Here is a 17431-nt window from a genome sequence, read left to right as displayed (position 1 = left end):
TGAGAGAGGAACTCGAAAACAATACAACTAAAAATATTTATGGAGTGAGAGAGGCTCGAACTCTCGACCTCAGGATCACTCAGTAGCTATGAGACCTACGCGCTAGCCAACTGCGCCACTACCCCATTTGCTATACAGATTTATCGTTTTACTTTTAATATACCAAAATAATCAAACACCAACAAAAGTCGGAACTCCTGACTTTGTGAAAGTTTGACATAATCCATTGAAATCTAAAAGTTGTCGACAGCCCAAAAACTCTAAAATTTCTAGAAGCAACAACTGATATTCAAGAAGAAGACCAATATTCTTAATACATACTAAAAAGATTTAAAGATTATATCCCCCTTCACGTAAAAAAAAATACTAAAAAACACATGACCTGGTCAAGAAGAACACAAGACTCTCAGGCAAACATTGGTTGCGTGCTTTATTCAAAACTATAATAATATCTGATGAAGAAAGGGAAATGAGGACCAGAAGAGAGAGGTGAGATCAAATATGTGGAGAGTGAATAGGGAGGGTTTTGCTACATCCGTCATCTTTAGCGAGCGTCCTTGGACAAAAGGCCTTGTGCTTCCACTTTCCTTGCGTTGCGAAGCTCATCAACTCCATCTCCTCTCTCAAACACAGCCGCTGCACCCATTCCCGTCCCTGCCATAATTTTACCAATCAGCCAAAATTCCCAAAAATCATATTCAGACTCCAAACTCAAGATAAAAATAATTCAAGTAAGAACCATACCAATGCACATTGACACTACACCAAAACGGCAGTCTTTTCCACGGCGTTTCATTTCGTGCAACAAAGTAGCAACACAACGTGCTCCTGCAAAAAATTTAACAAGCATTAGCTTTATGAGCGTTTTATAGTTATATGGACACAGTGGAGGGATTGATAAACTTTGAAGACAACTCATGGCTTTGAGGTTTGAGCGATAGGTCTACTCTATCTAGCCTAGGGCTGACTGCAGCAAATTACAGCTGTTGTGAGTTGGTTAGAGAGCCGTTAATGATGAGATATATCTCTCGGCTGTGGATTTCCTAAGGTTTGGTTGAGAGTTGAGAGTCTCTCATTAATCAAGTCTCTGTTGTTTGGTGAACTGGAATACGAATAACAGTCAGTCTTATCAGATTATACCTGTAGCGCCCAAAGGATGTCCTATGGCCAGTGCGCCTCCATTGACATTGATTTTCTCTGGGTCAAGTCCCAATTTGTTACGGCAATAAACAAACTGAGATGCAAATGCCTGAACACACAAGGATCCAAAGGTCAAACCCACACGTTATCATCAGATTGTGCGAGAAGAAACATGTAGTAAGAAGATCATGGAAGTGTTTGTTATTTACCTCGTTGATCTCAAACAAGTCGATGTCATCTAGTTCTAAACCAGCCGCCTTAACTGCAGCAGGAATGGCAACTGCTGGACCGATACCCATGATTGCTGGGTCAACACCAACTGCCGCAAATGTCCTACAAGGTGTCCAATAGTGTCCTACTTAGGAAAAGCCAGAAATGTCTAGAAATACAGCTTCTAGCATATATGTCAACGGAAATTCACAAGGATCTGCAGCATTCGGTTTGGAGACTTCTACTACTATAAGTTTATCAGGACTTGCCACCTACCTGAATACACCAAGAACGGGAAGTCCCTTTTGCATTGCAACACTTCTCTTCATCAGGAGAACGGCTCCTGCACCATCACTTACTTGGCTGGAATTTCCTGTTTATGACAGAATAAATGAAGCAGCAGATTCATATTTCTGATCAACAAAACTGGGTTCTTAGAAATGAAACAATTTATTCCGGAAGTACCAGCAGTTGTGGTGCCATCCTTCTTAAACACTGGCTTCAGCTTTTCAAGAGTAGCAAGGGTTGTGCTTGCTCGGATTCCATCATCAACAGAAACAGTAATAGGTTTCTCATCACCTGTCTTTGGGTCAACCAGCTGAAAATAAAAAAGACAAGTTACTGACTGATTTTAGAACACAAATGAAGTTCCCTGACAAATGCACCAGGATCTGGAAAATACCTTGGTCTTAACAGGAATGATTTCATCCTTGAATTTACCAGCAGCAGTAGCTGCAGCTGCCTTTCTGTGCGAGTCAACCTAGCAATATGACTCGGTACTTAGCATCAGGAGATCAAAGTTACAGGTTATTAAAGTAAATAACACACTGAAACAGTTCAGTTGGCTTACAGCAGCTTGATCTTGCTCCTGCCTAGAGACACCAAAGCGTTGAGCTACATTTTCTGAAGTCACACCCATAGGAAGAAGACAATTCTGTGCTTGTACAAACTTCTTCACCTGCAATAGCATAATATGTTATATAAGGCGCCATAAACTTAACAGAGCCAGTCAAAGACTCCAGAGAAGAGAGAACTAAGAGACAGTACCGCTGGGTTGACTGAACCTTCCCATGCCATAGGATTGGTAGTCATGGACTCCAAACCAGCCCCGATACCTGCATCCAACATATCGTCAGCTCAGCTCTCTATGATAAAAAAAAAGAGAGGAAAATGGCGTAATCATAGACGGTTATTCACTAACCAATGTCATAAAATCCAGCTTTAATGGCAGCGGCTACATCAGCAACAGCCTGAAGGCCAGAAGAGCACTGTCTATTCACAGTTCTGACGGCCACGGTTTCTGTCAAAGGCCAGAACAGGATGAGTATAAAGCAACTAGGAACAAAGATTTTCTCAATCACTATATCGTACATACCGGGGAAACCAGCATAGAAGGCAGACATCCTGCATTCACTGGCTCTCTGAGATCCAGGTGCCAAAACAGTACCCACTACAATGTCACCTACTTCACTTGGGTTTATATTTGTCTTGTCTATCAATGCCTGTGCCAAGAAGATAACAACATATAAACTAAACAAGTAGAAAAGAAAAAAGAAGGAACAACAGATATAGAAGAAGATAGCTGACAGACCCTCAAAACAGGTGCTAGCAAATCATCAGGATAGGTATCCTTGAAGTTGCCACGTTTGGCCTTGCATAGTGGAGTCCTATGTGCCCTGCAATGGATCAAAAAGCGTGAACATATTAATAACAAGAAGTCTTCTTCTTCACAAGCTGTTGAAAAAAAAAAAAAAAAAAGAGATAGGACTTCTTACGCGACAATGACAACATCATCTCCATAGAGAGAGGTCCTCTGATAAGCAGCACTGTCCCCAGCCAAGCAAGCAGAAGCCTGATCAAAAAGTTGAAAAGGAACACGTTACAAAGATGATACGTTAATTTTCGAAATAAAGCTTTTGACTTTTATATATAAAGACATCACTGGAATTTGCAAACTTTTTAACAGAACACTGGATAATTCAACCCGATCGAACAAAAATCAATCAACCAAACCAACCAATCCCAATCCAAGTCTTACAAATTCAATCTCAATCGAGCTGAAGCTTAAATAATTTCAGCTCAGAGGTATACATCAAATCAAATTATAACTCAGTACCACAAAAAAAAAAAAAAAAAAAAAAAAAAAAAAAAAAAAATCCGAAATTCAATACAAAAAGTGCAGATCAAGAACGATCCGGAATACCCTAGACGATAACAAACACAAGAGAAAGAACAAACAAAGAGATCGCGAGAAATCGAGAGAGATAGAGAGAGAGAGAGCTTACGGAGAGAGAAGACTCGAAACTGTGAGAGGAAGAAGAACAAGGACGGAGATGTTCAAGAAGAACCCGTTGTCTCTCGATTGCTTTCTCCATTTTTTTTTTCTCCGATGGATAAAAAAAAAAAAAAAGCTTCGATCTGTTTTATCAGAAATGGATGTGTTGTTGTTGTTGTTGTTGTTGTACACGAAAACTACACTCTTCCTCGGTCCATGATCCTTTTATAAGGAAGAAGATTTCACTCACCGCTTTTCTCGTTCCTGTTGTGTAAAAGTAATTAATTAAATAGTACCAAGCAATTAATATTAAAATATAGTATATCTTTTTCTTTTACTATTTGCTTTAGTAGAGAACCAACATTTTTATTTGTACACAAAATTCTTATCATTTTTTTTTTTTTTGACAGTGACAGAAGTTCTTATCTTATATTGTAATTATTTTTTAAAAAAAATTAGCCTTCACCTTAATAAACTTATTATACTTGAAGAGAACTTTGATATTAATGTCGTCTTTGATAACAAAAATTGTGGTATGGTGATCACTGTTAATAATAATATTGTGAAATAATTGTTGATGATGATGATAAGGTAATGAGTATGAGACAAACTGAAGAAGATAAGATTAGGCGTGACGTTTGCCCCGTCTTGGGGCTTTGAACTGCGTGCCGTGTTTACATTTCAATCTTCTTCTTCTAGATCTTAACCTTCTTACTATTTATCATGGTCACTCCCAACTCCTTTTTGTTAATTTCTATTTACGCCTTATAGTTTTAATTGAGTGTCTAACAACCCTATTGATTCTCGATCGCCTTTTTCCGTTTTAATTTATTTTTCTTCGTTTTCTCCAACGCAAAGCTTAAGTGGAAATGTGATAGTTAAGTTTACAATTTAAAAAAAAAAAAGAGTTTAGTGACTCTATCAGTCTTTCAAATAATATTATTTCAATATTTTTAATATAATTTATTTATAATTTATAATTAAAATTTAAAAAGAAAAAAGCCAAATCAATAAAATGTGGACATGTGTGAAAGTAGGAGTTTTCATGGTTTCTCGTTTGAGAGCCGATTCCTTGTCTCTCTTCTTCTTTTTATATGTTTTATTTTAATATTAGTGAGAGACTTGGTGAGAAGCTATGAGGGTGGATGCACTTAGCTCGTTTCACGAAGTATATACGAAGCACAATCTCCTTTTCTTGTTTTTTTTTTAGTTTCATCAAACATAAATTTTTGTTGTCAGACCAGCACTGTCAACATATGTGGTATGTGTAGGTGGTTAGGAGAAAACTAATCAAACCCTAGATAATATAAGAATTATATATTTTTACATTATACACTCTCAGCATTTTTTAAGAACAATGACCCCAACCGATATGTATTACTCATTTTACAAGTTAATAAAAATATACTAATCGACAAAAGCCACCCTTGAAGAGCACTATTATTGGTCATACTTGTTTTGGATGTCTCAAAGTTTTTTTTTATATAGATATATATTATTTTTATAACTTAATTTAATTTATTATTCAGCACCAATAAGAATACATCAGCTGGCCATTTTTTCTCTCATCTGTCTCTCTGGAGAAACACTCCATCTCAAAATTAAAGCTTCCTTCTCCTTCTTTTAATTTTATATTATTATTATTTTTTGACACTCATTCTCACAGTATATGGGATGGGAAGCTTACATTTGCTCTTTATTTTATTGGTTTTTACTTCCTTGGGTAGGGTTTAGTTTCATCGCTTGGGTTGCAACTTCCAAGGCAGCTGACGATGACCCAAGAGCCAATCAACAATCTCCGTAAACGATAGCCGTATAGCCATATCAAACGACCAACATTCCGTCGTCATCTAACTTATCCACCCATGATCACGTTGTTTTAACACCAAAAGGTATCAACGTATTGTTCACAATTCTACCTTTTATCTAACAACCATCAAAGATGAGAAAACAAGCACGGTGGATATAGAATTTGCTTCTGTAGGAAATATAATGAAAGTGCCGCCAATGATGGCAGAATGGCACAATAATGAATACGAAATGATAAAAGTCAACCTGCACCTAACAGAGGAGATTAAGGCTCTTTCTAGACTCAGTTGAATTAGTTTTTGATAATTTTTTTACACTTAAAAAATCTGATCAAACTATATTGAACATGTAATGTTGGGATTTGTAGTTTTGCTATGTGTGTGACGAGAAATGATCTCTAGCACAATCTCGTTACGACTTAGGAGGATCACTTAAAATGACAATATAATGGAGAGATTTACTTTGAACAACGACAAACAAAAGCGTAAGTGAGCGTTAACATGCATTGTGCTTGTCCAGTGGTTGTGACTTAAAACTTGGCGTTCGTAACTTCTTCGTATATAGTTGCCATTTCTCAACTTAGATATTGGTTCTTACATATGATTTAGACGTCATTTTTTTAGTAGATAAGGGATTAATTATTTTATCTTAAACATCTATCAATTTTCTAATTATTTAAAACAATATCTTAACAATTTTTTTTTTCTCAATTTTTTCTTTCTTTTTATCTAATAAAATTTGTGTTGGCAAGAGAATCTATACAAACAGTCAACACACTAGAAAAGTTAATAAAAAAAAAAGTTAATTGTCTTGGTCAACTTACAATTACTGTATGTCCAAATCTTATTACACATTCGTCAAATCGTATCTATGCTTTTAGTAAAGAAAATAAATTAACTCAGGAAATTGACATTTTTAGTTCTATGCATATATTTTTTTGTACCAACTCAAGTTAGATTAGATAAAAAGATAATCCAATCTTCTTTCTATTGAGACATACAATATAAATACTCTCTTATCTTATTCTGTCATATTGAATTTTTGATAATACATACACATGTAAAGTAAATATTTATTTTCTATGTAAAATCCAACACATAATTAAATAAATCATTAAAATACCATGTGTAACTGTAGACTATGATGTAATGTGGCAAAATGTCATAATATAAATTATATAATTAACTAACATTCATCATATTCCAACTGAGGTATTTTAGATTAATTCAAGCCGATATGAAAATTAAGTAGTAGATGAAAGAAAGAATCCAACATTTATTTCTCTACTTATTCAACTAAAATAATGAAAAATAATCTTATTCCATCTTAATAGGATCCTTGCATATTCTTTTTAATAAAGTACTTTCCATGTGGATTAGAGGAAAGATTGTGTTAATTTCCCCATCTTTATTGAATAATAAATACATATATTCTTATCTTTGTAACCCTATGTATAAATAAGAAGCCTAATCGCTTTCTCTTCCTTCATCCCAAAAAAAAAGCCAAAGAAGAGAGAAATGGCGTCTAGGTTTCTGATTCTTTGTGCGTTGCCTCTTTTCTTCGTCCTCGCCGCTTCCATCCAAGAAAAAGTCTTTGACGTCAGAAACTACGGTGCTTACGGCGACGGCAAAAGATACAATGGTTTGGCGTTTACAAAGGCGTGGAACGACGCTTGCCAGTGGAGTAGCGGAAGATCAACGGTCTATATTCCTCCCGGAGTATTCTATCTCCGTCAAGTAACGTTCACTGGTCCTTGCAAAAACGCTATTACTTTTATGGTCAAAGGAACTTTATTAGCTCCTCCGAATCCTAACTTCATCAACCAAGATGAATGGATACTTTTCCAGTACGTCGATAGCCTCACCGTCACTGGCGGCGGGTTACTTGACGGCCAAGGGTCTTTTTCTTGGCCACTCAATGATTGTAACAAGAACAGTAATTGTCGTGCACTAGCTATGAACATTGGGTTTGCCTTCGTTACTCACTCGAGGATCGACGGCCTAAGATCTATCAACAGCAAAATGGGACATTTCAACCTATACGGTGTCAATGATTTCAACATTACGGGCGTTACCATCACTGCTCCCGGAAATAGCCCTAACACCGATGGAATCAAGATCGGGAGATCTAGCAATATGCATATCCACGACGTCACTATTGGAACCGGTGACGATTGTATCGCAATCCTTGACGGAACCACCAATTTGGATATCTCTCATGTCAGGTAACTGAAACTCTAACTCATGAATCTCAACTAGCTGAACCATTTTTACATTGAAACTAACGGAAAAAATATAGAGGAAGATTTTGATTTTGATTTTTTTTTAAGATTTTTATTTTAAAACTAGTTTATTTTTTTCCCTATTTATTTAGTGGAAGATTTTTTTCCTTAAACTTTTGTACTTTGTTACTTTGTTAGTCTAACAACTTTGAATGAGCTGGCCCCCCTTGTTTATTTTACAGTAACTTGTAAAAATTGAGAATAGTATATATATTTCTTTTACAAAAAAATTAATAGAAATTAAAGTGCAGCCATATGCTACCTTATATAGCTTAATCAATCTAAGCCTCATAATATAAACAGGTGCGGACCAGGGCACGGGATTAGTGTGGGGAGCCTCGGGAGATACAAAGATGAGAAAAACGTGCAGGGCTTAACCGTCAGAGACTCGGTTTTCATCGGCACAACCGACGGTTTACGCATCAAAACATGGGCTAAGTCGATCTCGGAGATCTCGGTTTCGAATTTCTTGTACGAGAATATCCAAATGATCAATGTTGGAAACCCTATCATCATTGATCAGCAGTATTGTCCAAACGGACAATGCGACAGTTCTGGAAAGTATGCGTCCCATGTTCAGATAAAAAATGTGAAGTACAACCAAATTTGGGGAACTTCGACGAGCAAAGAGGCTTTGAATATGCAATGTAGTAGAGCGTTTCCTTGTCAAGACGTTGAGCTCTCAAACATCAACTTGAAGTACGTTGGACGCGACGGTCTAGTCACGGCTTTGTGTCAGAACGTTGGTGGTTCGATTCGTGGCAAGATTGTGCCGGGAAATTGCCAGATTTGATCTTTTTATTCGTCATTCGTTATTGGATTTTTATATTTTTTTTTTCATTTTTTTTCAGGACTGTTAGGTTTTGTTTCGATGCAATACTGGAAGCTACTTAAAACCTAATTAAACATCCAATTAAATTTTGGGATGTGAATGGTTTGCTACGGTATATAAACGCATCCTTTGTAGGTAAAGATAAAAAAGAGTTAGATCTCGACCAACCTTTTTTTCAATCCCTACTTATTCGTAAATCGTAATATGTACATTCCGTTTCCGTAATATGTAAATTCACCAATTATGTTTAAACAATTATTATGATAATTTTTATTTTATTTTCATGGTGGATTTCACGAGATATTAAACTCTTATAAATCAACAGACAACAGATATTAAATTTTGAATTCTCCATTTTTGTATCATTTTGTGTTACTAAGAACAAAAATTTTTCGTAGAATGATTTATAAATGTATGCTCTTTCCTCAGATGATCTCTTTCTTTCTATGATGACTATACAAATCATATTAATTCTATACAACAACCAATTCCGCAAAAAAATAAGTAGCTTAAGAAAAAGACTCTTTTCACGGCGGCGCAGGTGGAGGTAAATCACCGCACGTGGTGGACACGATTACTTTTCCGGCACGTTCACCGGACTCTATAAGCATCAACACTACTTCTCTCATCGTCGGCCGATCCGAAGGAGAAGATTTGGTACATAGGACTGCAATCTTCGTCACTGTGATCATGTGATTGAGAATCACATCGTCATCTACCTTTGTTAGATAAGGATCGAGTATTTCTGATGTTAACGAATGATCTCTGATATGGTTTCTTGTCCACGTTGCAAGATCCCCGCCTTGCTCCAGCGGCTGAACCGGAGCTTTTCCGGTTAACAATTCAAGAAGAACAACTCCGAAGCTGTAGATGTCACATTTCTCTGTTACTTTCATAGTGTATGCATACTCTGCAAACAAAACAAAACGGTAAGATTAAGTTCGGTAAACTCAAAAGATTTTGGCGGTTTTTTTAAACATACCAGGGGCGATGTAACCGTAAGATCCAGCAACGGCTGAGACGGATTTAGACTGTGGCATGTCGATGACTTTAGCCAAACCGAAATCTCCAACATGAGCTTCGAAATTCTCATCGAGGAGAATGTTATTAGACTTGATGTCGCGGTGAATGATTCTTGGTTTACAGTCATGATGCAAGTACGCAAGACCTTCCGCTGCACCTAGTGCGATAGCAAACCGAGTAGGCCAATCCATGCTATGCGATTTCCCGCCGTGAAGCAACTCGCCGAGGCTTCCCCGAGACATGTATTCGTAGAGCAAGAGGTTCGAGTTTGATCCTTGATGGTAACAGAAACTGAAGAGCCTGACGATGTTTCTGTGACGGATTTTGCCTAGCGTTAGAATCTCGGCGCGAAAACTGTTATCAGTATTGTTGTTGTTGTTGCCTTCTCTGTTGGATTCGAGTTTTTTAACTGCTATGGTTTTACCAGAAGGCATAACCGCTTTGTAAACCGTTCCACAGGCGCCTTTACCGATGATGTAGCTATCATGGAAGCCTTTGGTTGCTTCCAAGATGTCTTTGACGGTAAATCGTTCTTTCGGGACAAAGTAAATGTCGGATTCTTGAAAAAAGGGTTCCTTGTCGTGCACATAAGGAGCCATTTCCGCGGGAAATCTCAGGAAATGAACAACAATAACTATGAGTAGAAGAGAGATACCGCCTATGACTGAAGACACGATGATGATGATTCTCCCCCGGCGAGCAGAACCAGATTTTAGAGATGTAAGGTTAGGCCAAGAGGACTGGTTACGGTCACAGCTTCTCAAATGGCCGCCACAGAGTCCTTTGTTTCCGAGAAAACTAGTCAGAGTCATGTTTTGAAAGAGCTGCGTATGCGGAAGTGGTCCGGTGAAGTTGTTGTAGGAAAAGTTGCAGCCGAGTAAACTGGATAAGTTCTCAAATGTGGTCGGGATTTCGCCGCTTAGATGGTTGTTGTTCAGTGAAAGGTACATTAGCAGATAAAGATTCCCGAGCTCGGGAGGGATGTCACCACTGAAATTATTGTAGCTCAGGTTCATTGCAATCTGCAGACTTGAGAGTAAACCGAGTTGAGGCGGTATAGTCCCTGAAAACAAGTTTCCTCCCATCTGTAGCTCAGTTAGATGCGTCAGGTTCCCAATGGTAAACGGTATGTTGCCAGAGAATCGATTTTCTGAGAGTCTGAGGATCTCGAGCTGATGAAGGCTTCCAAGCTCACCAGGTAAAGAACCAATGAAACTGTTCCGGCTCAAGTCGAGTCGTTGAAGCATTTTGCAGTTGGCTATTTCAGAAGGGATTGGTCCGGTGAGAGAGTTTGTGGAAACGTTAAATGTTACCAGGTTGGAGAGTATACCAATTTCTTTTGGCAGATTTGAGGAAAACTGATTAGCTGCAAGATGAAGTCTTTGCAGCTTCTGGCAAGTGCCTATTTCAGGAGGTACAGGTCCACTAAAACGGTTTTGATCCAACTCAATAGCAGAAAGGTTGACAAGCTTGCATAACTCGGTCGGGAACTGACCAGTGAGTCGGTTTCCAACAACACGAAGCTGCAGCAGCGACTTGCATCTCAGTACACCTGGTGGAATGTTTCCAAATATCCGGTTAGACCCGAGATTCAACAGAATGAGATTAGATTGTTGACAGATAAAAGGCGGTATTTTCCCTGAAAGTTGGTTTTCTGAGAAGTCAACAACCCATAGAGGACTGTATAAACCAAGACCTTGAGGGATTACACCGCTGAGGGAGTTGTGGAAAAGCTGAAGTTGGCGCATAGACGTAAGATTCTGGAAACCTGGTGGAATAGGACCGGTTAAAGAATTGATGGAGAGATCAAGTTTAGCCAAATTCTTCAGCCTACTGAGCTCATTTGGTATGATTCCAGTTAACTTGTTCTGAAACAAATACAATAGCCTCAACTCACTGATCTTGCTCAGCTCAACCGGAATCTCACCGGTCAACATATTTTCCGAGAAATCGATTTCCATTACTTTGGAAAGATTTCCTAGCTCCTTTGGGATTGTCCCATTCAACTGGTTCTGGTACAGATAGAGCTTCTTCAAGGACTTCATGTTACCAATCTCTGATGGTATAGGTCCAACCAATGAGTTACCGTATAAAGCCAGGATCTCAAGACGTGTTAACTGTCCAACCTCTTTTGGAATTGACCCTGAAAACTTGTTCTGCCATAGAATCACCTCCTGAAGTTTAACTAGCATCCCTATTTCTTCAGGAAGCTCTCCAGAAATGAGGTTCTGCGCAAGACCGAGTAACTTCAAGTTAATGCATTTACCGATTTCAGCAGGTAAACTCCCAGAGAAGTCGTTCTGCCCCGCTCGAAATGTCGTCAAGTTGATGAGGTTTCCTATAGAACGAGGTAATGGACCGGACAAGTTGTTAGTATAAGCCACAAGCTCTTCCAAGTTGTATAAATCACCAACTTCTTCAGGCAAAGGACCCGAAAGCTTGTTGTTGCAAATGTTGAAGCTTCTAAGTTGTGATAACTTCCGAATCTCGACAGGAATAGAACCACCGAACTGGTTGTTATTCAAAAACATAACCTCCAGCTTCGAACAGTTTCCAATCTCCCGAGGAATATCTCCAGTTAACCCGTTATAGGCGAGGTTAAGGTAGACCAAGTTAACTAAACCGCCAATGCTCGGGCTTAATATCCCAGAGAGATTCATAGAACTCAAATCAAGAGACGTCACCACCAAATTACTATTACTACTACTTCCCTGTGAGCTGCAATTTACACCTATCCAATTACATGGCGTCTCATCAATGTCGTTCCAATTCTGCAAACGGTTCAACGGATCTTGAAATCCTCTGTTCTTCAACTCCAAGAGAAACTGACCATCGCTGTTTAAACTCTCTGAAGTCCAAACTAGAAGTGTCAAGATAAACAAAACTCCAACTAACATAGATTTTGATTCTGTCTTAAACTCAGAGATCCACCAACCCATTGATCCTCTCAGCTTCATTATTGTGTGTTTATAATATAGTAATTCTCAACACCTGCAATTACAGAGATTCACATTTCTTAACACACCAAAGTAAATAAATCAAATCTTTTCAATTTAACAGAGACGCTATATAATGCAAGGACTAAACCACAGCCATAGATCTATGAGTGGTTATGAACATATAGATCTGAAGAAAGTACCAATACGTTTGAAAGTATTCAAATTTACCAGCACAAAAACCAAAACTTTCAGTAAATTTAAACGAATACGAGAAAGCATACCAATGCGAATCCATAGACGAAACCACCAAGAAGCAGCAGAAGGTCCAAAACCGATAAAACCTTCTCGACAGTTTAAAGCTGCGAGGAACAAAAAAAAGGAACCTTTAGGAACCTTCCAATAACAATCAGCAAATGATAGTGATTAAAATGTCAAAGCTTTAACGATTTCTTACTTTGTGCACTTGGAGAGAACAAATGAGAGTATCACAAAACTTCGATTCCTTGAATAGAATGAAATCAAAAATTATACTGTTCTGGAATCAAGAAAGATCATGGCTTTTGATCTGGATTGGAATCAAGCAGAATCAGGAACCCAAAAGGTTATTTAAAAAAGGGAATTTTTAAACATCCACACACAACAATCCCGAGAATTTTAAAAAAGGGGAGAAGAAACTCAGAAAAGGAAAGAAAAAGTGAAGAGAGAAAGAGAGAGAGAGAGAGAGAGTTAGTGAAGAGAATCAATAAGTGTATATACCAATAAGGATTTGATTTTGATTATGGGAAAAAGGATAAGTAAGGCTTTTTTTTTTTTTTTTTGGCTTTGGCTTGAAGTTCTAATGGCCGACAAGGCATGCCTTCTCTCTCTACTGTGTGTGGTTTCTCTTTCTTTATAGTGAGAAGAAGCTTGTTGTGTGGTTTTTTTTTTTTCAGCTTTTTTTCTTTCTTTTGGTTTTGGCCATTTTCTTCAGTGCCAAGAACATCAATTTTCTAATTGAAATGGATGTTGTGGAAGAAAAAAAAAGTTGAAGAAAGTGGCAAACTACCTTTTTTTTTAGGCCAAGGGGGAAAAAGTTATGAGAATTTTTATTTCTCGGCAAAATCAGGAATTGCTTTTGGAGATTTACCGATTGAGACAGCCTAGGTTCTGATTATTTAGACCGGATTATATAGATCATAATAAATAAATTAAAAAAAAAAAATCTTCAACTTAGGGGTCATTGCGTATGAGCCTTTAAAATTGTAAAGTTTTTAACTTTGTTTTGTGCAATTCTTTTTTTTAACAGCCCCAAAAGTTATAAATAAAATTTTTAAGTCCAAATAGTCATATTTATTTCGTCTATGTTTTCCTCTCTAAAGTCTAGAACAAATATAATATATGGGTTTAACTATTTTTTGAAAGTCTCATGCATATTTTTGAAATTTCTGCTATAGTTTTTTTGAAACAAAAATCTACATTCACAAAGTCTGTGAAAAAAAACATTCTTTCTGCTTTTAGGTCATTAACCAAATGTTCAGAATTGATAGCCAATCTATCCCCGATTTGGCGAATCCCCACTGTTTTCATCACAAACGCACCAACCTCTCTAATTCTCTATGTGTCACACGTCTCACGTACGTGGATATGTAGAAGAAAAAAAAAACGTCATGGTTACAGTTTAGATCGTGCATATATTGCTTTGATCCGTTCATGAACTCACTATATACATGTTCTATCTCTTTACTTTAGTTAATACGATCAACTTGTCTTTTTTTTTTTTGAAAAACATTAAAGTATTCCCTCAATATCTACATTTTTCATAGAATCCAAAAAAACTATTTTTACGTAGAATTGCACCTTTGGTTTTTCGTATCATAATAATCCCACATATATATAATATGATATCATCCGGCAGCTGCTGATTCATCACATATAAAAATTTATTAAGAAAATTCCATCTCTTTAATTAACTAAAACGTGAGAATAGTTTTAGTCAAATTCAATGGTGCAAGACTGAAAATCAAAGTCATTCCATTTACTGATATAATATAGGTTTTTTTTAAATATTTATTTTTGGGAGTTTGACTTATATCATTTCATTTAATTTCCCAAGAATCAACTTGATCAAAAATAATTCATGGTTTAATTCTATTTAATTGTTACCCAAATTTAATTTTCCAATAATGTATAATTTAAACACCAATCATAGTCTGATTCCAGAATAAATGGCATTTCAGAACATTGCTTTGTGTTCAGATAATAATGGAAACTATAAATTGACCCAAATATATATGCTTTAAATTCGAAAAAAATCTCCATAATTGTTTGATAGGCTACCATATAAACTATTAAGGACACTATGATTGTGACCGGGGGAATATGGGGTCCAACAGGACGATCGTGGGTAGAAACTGTTCAACGAAAGAGACTAGATCATCCGATAATCACCGTCTGATGTGGAATCACTCAACAGTTGAGTCTCAACTTTTTCTATTGTCAACGGAAGCACTGAACAACACATCTTTACTTCTTTTTTTTTACAATTTTTCTCTGATCACTAACCATGCTTAAAAATGAAATTACATGAAGCTTTTGTTTGTTTCAAATTTCTAACTTTAGAACTTGATAAACACTAAATAATATAATATAAACACATTATGAGGTTCATGTTGCTTGACACGCAATGATTAAATTATAAGAACAGAAAAGGGCCTTTACTCCCCGGGGTCCCCAAAAATACTTTTTGTTCATTAACATTTTGGTATAAGTAAATAACATTTTACATCATAGTTGTTAGATATTTCCCCCACTGGTAAAGGCGGCAAATTTAAAAATGAAATATGAAACATTTAACAAAACCAAGTGGTTACTTTAACTTTTGCATAATAGTTTGGATGTATTGGTAGATAGGTCCAAAGAATCTTCCAAGTTACAGTAAAACCTTTATAAATTAATAATGTTGGGACCAAGACATTTTATTAATTTATAGTGATATTAGTTTATCTATAAATTAATAATTATTTATTTTATAGTGTAAATTAATAATTATTAATTTATAGATATATTTTTAATAGTTTAACTTTTAAAAATTATGAATTGAGACAATTTTAACATTTCGGATATTCAAAATTTTATGGTTTTGGAATTGACTTTGTAATATTTAGAAAAAATTATTAACAATAAATTACAAATACAATAGACAAATTCACTTATACACATGACATACATAAAATTAAATTTATGAATAATAATATAAATTGTTGTAATTTAATAGTCAATCAAACTATCAAAATGTAAATTACGGATATCTAGAAAAGACTGTAGTTATCTTTATGACATGCTACAAAATATTTTATATTATTATAGTTTAAAAATATATCATAAAAATTGTTTTATAGATATGACCTTTAGGAGAAACATACATTATTATAGCAGCACATATATAAAATTTTACATGATTATTAATTTATGATATTATTTGGACCATATTTTACATGGGGATTTCAGAAAAATTATTATCTTATTATCTTATCGAATTTTGTCATTTTTTACACTGGTTCGATTTAGGACTGACAAAATTTATTAATTTATAGTGTTTATTAATTTATAGAGTATTAATTTATAGAGGTTTTACTGTAGTATGTTTCATGTAGACTTAATATTTCACTGTGACAATCGAAGACTTCAATTTAGTACTGATCCTTCGGGAAAAAGAATTTCGACAAATCTAACTCATTAACAACATTATTGTAAAGAATTTCGACAAATCTAACTCATTAACAACATTATTGTATATATACAAATATTAGTCTAAAACGGATGAAGTATTTTGTGATTTCTCTCGTATCAAATTTTTCTTTTGTTAATTGTCATGTGACATTAGATCACATCTTTTGTGAGTTGGTCCATAGCCACTATATGGCTATATGTATATCCATTAAAGTCAGTTAGGTGATATTTGACGTTATAAAATGTTAGGCAAAAATGAGAAGATAAGCACTAGGAAGCTAGCTACTCTCCACGCTACGTTGGTCACGCTTCTCTTACTCTTCTCCTTCTCTCTTTTTCGCTTAATATAATATAAAACCAAAATTTTCGGTTTCTTTTCAATTGAATTGGCCAGTTCAACAAGTTAGGATTAGACTATTTTGATGTAAAATCATTTGCTTTTCCTAACCAAATCTTAGCACCAAAACTTTTTATATCATTATATATCGGTTGAGATATGAGCTATCTATGAAAACGTATACTTATCAAAAAAAAGACTTTTAACACGACCCGTGATGGTAGAAGAAATAACTCATGGCAATTGATATTAGTAATCAATTATATATAGCGCACAATACAAAATGTCCTTATAGTTTCTATAGAACATTTGCATAAACAAATTAAAATTGTTGTTTGGTTTTAGTTTATTAAATTACTCGATGCTAACATGAGTCCGGCTCTCGGCAACATATATGTAGAAGTCGAAGCAGCCGGAGTCAATTTTATCCTCGTGAACCTAAAAAAGAAAAACGCGTCGTATTTTTACAAGATCGAGTGAATTTTTCTTTTTATATTTTTGAGAAATTTGTTTTGTCGAATAACTCTTATACGTAAAATAATTTGTAACGGAATCATACGTTTTAAGCATTAAAGTAATAAAATTAGTCACACATAAGCATCAATCCCAAGATAACACTTTAAATGTTATCGAATCTCAAGCAATAAAAACTCATTAAACAAAACTTGTTTACACTACAACAGTCCAACGGTTACGCAGCGCTGTATTCAAATAGGAATATAATACAATAATAATAACAATATAATGATATTAAAAACTGACAATAATTTATGTTAAATGTTAGTTAGAACTTAGAAGAAGCAATATATATGATTAATCAAGTTATTGGGAGTTATCTTAGAACATTTTTAGTCGAAGTTGCTCAGAAGCCCTTGGA

The 17431-nt window shown here is 35.7% G+C and overlaps 3 protein-coding genes across 3 annotated transcripts; 1 reads left to right on the top strand and 2 right to left on the bottom strand.

Annotated features, from left to right (window-relative positions):
* Positions 1-266: 266 nt before the first annotated feature.
* LOC104753288 (3-ketoacyl-CoA thiolase 2, peroxisomal) lies at positions 267-3976 on the bottom strand. Its single transcript, XM_010471212.3, has 14 exons — positions 3636-3976; positions 3126-3202; positions 2942-3026; positions 2726-2852; positions 2552-2650; positions 2398-2465; positions 2201-2308; positions 2033-2110; positions 1816-1948; positions 1627-1723; positions 1350-1473; positions 1141-1249; positions 745-828; positions 267-654 (listed from the first exon to the last, which is right to left on the bottom strand). The coding sequence occupies exons 1-14, from the start codon at positions 3723-3725 to the stop codon at positions 545-547; spliced, it is 1389 nt and encodes a 462-aa protein (XP_010469514.2). The 5' UTR covers positions 3726-3976; the 3' UTR covers positions 267-544.
* Positions 3977-6912: 2936 nt separating this feature from the next.
* On the top strand, positions 6913-8850 carry LOC104749557 (exopolygalacturonase-like). Its single transcript, XM_010471211.2, has 2 exons — positions 6913-7658; positions 8019-8850. Exons 1-2 carry the CDS (start codon positions 6952-6954, stop codon positions 8506-8508), a joined length of 1197 nt encoding a protein of 398 aa, XP_010469513.2. The 5' UTR covers positions 6913-6951; the 3' UTR covers positions 8509-8850.
* An 85-nt stretch (positions 8851-8935) lies between these two features.
* On the bottom strand, positions 8936-13650 carry LOC104749556 (putative leucine-rich repeat receptor-like protein kinase At2g33170). Its single transcript, XM_010471210.3, has 4 exons — positions 12964-13650; positions 12791-12868; positions 9530-12561; positions 8936-9457 (listed from the first exon to the last, which is right to left on the bottom strand). The coding sequence occupies exons 3-4, from the start codon at positions 12525-12527 to the stop codon at positions 9075-9077; spliced, it is 3381 nt and encodes a 1126-aa protein (XP_010469512.1). The 5' UTR covers positions 12528-12561; positions 12791-12868; positions 12964-13650; the 3' UTR covers positions 8936-9074.
* Positions 13651-17431: the final 3781 nt, after the last annotated feature.

The sequence above is a fragment of the Camelina sativa genome, chromosome 16 (genome assembly GCF_030686135.1).
Source record: "Camelina sativa cultivar CO46 ecotype springtype chromosome 16, ASM3068613v1".
NCBI classification, from domain to species: Eukaryota; Viridiplantae; Streptophyta; class Magnoliopsida; order Brassicales; family Brassicaceae; genus Camelina; species Camelina sativa.
The sequence above is the reverse complement of the archived record's forward strand: the minus strand, read 5'-3'. Positions and strand labels throughout refer to the sequence as shown.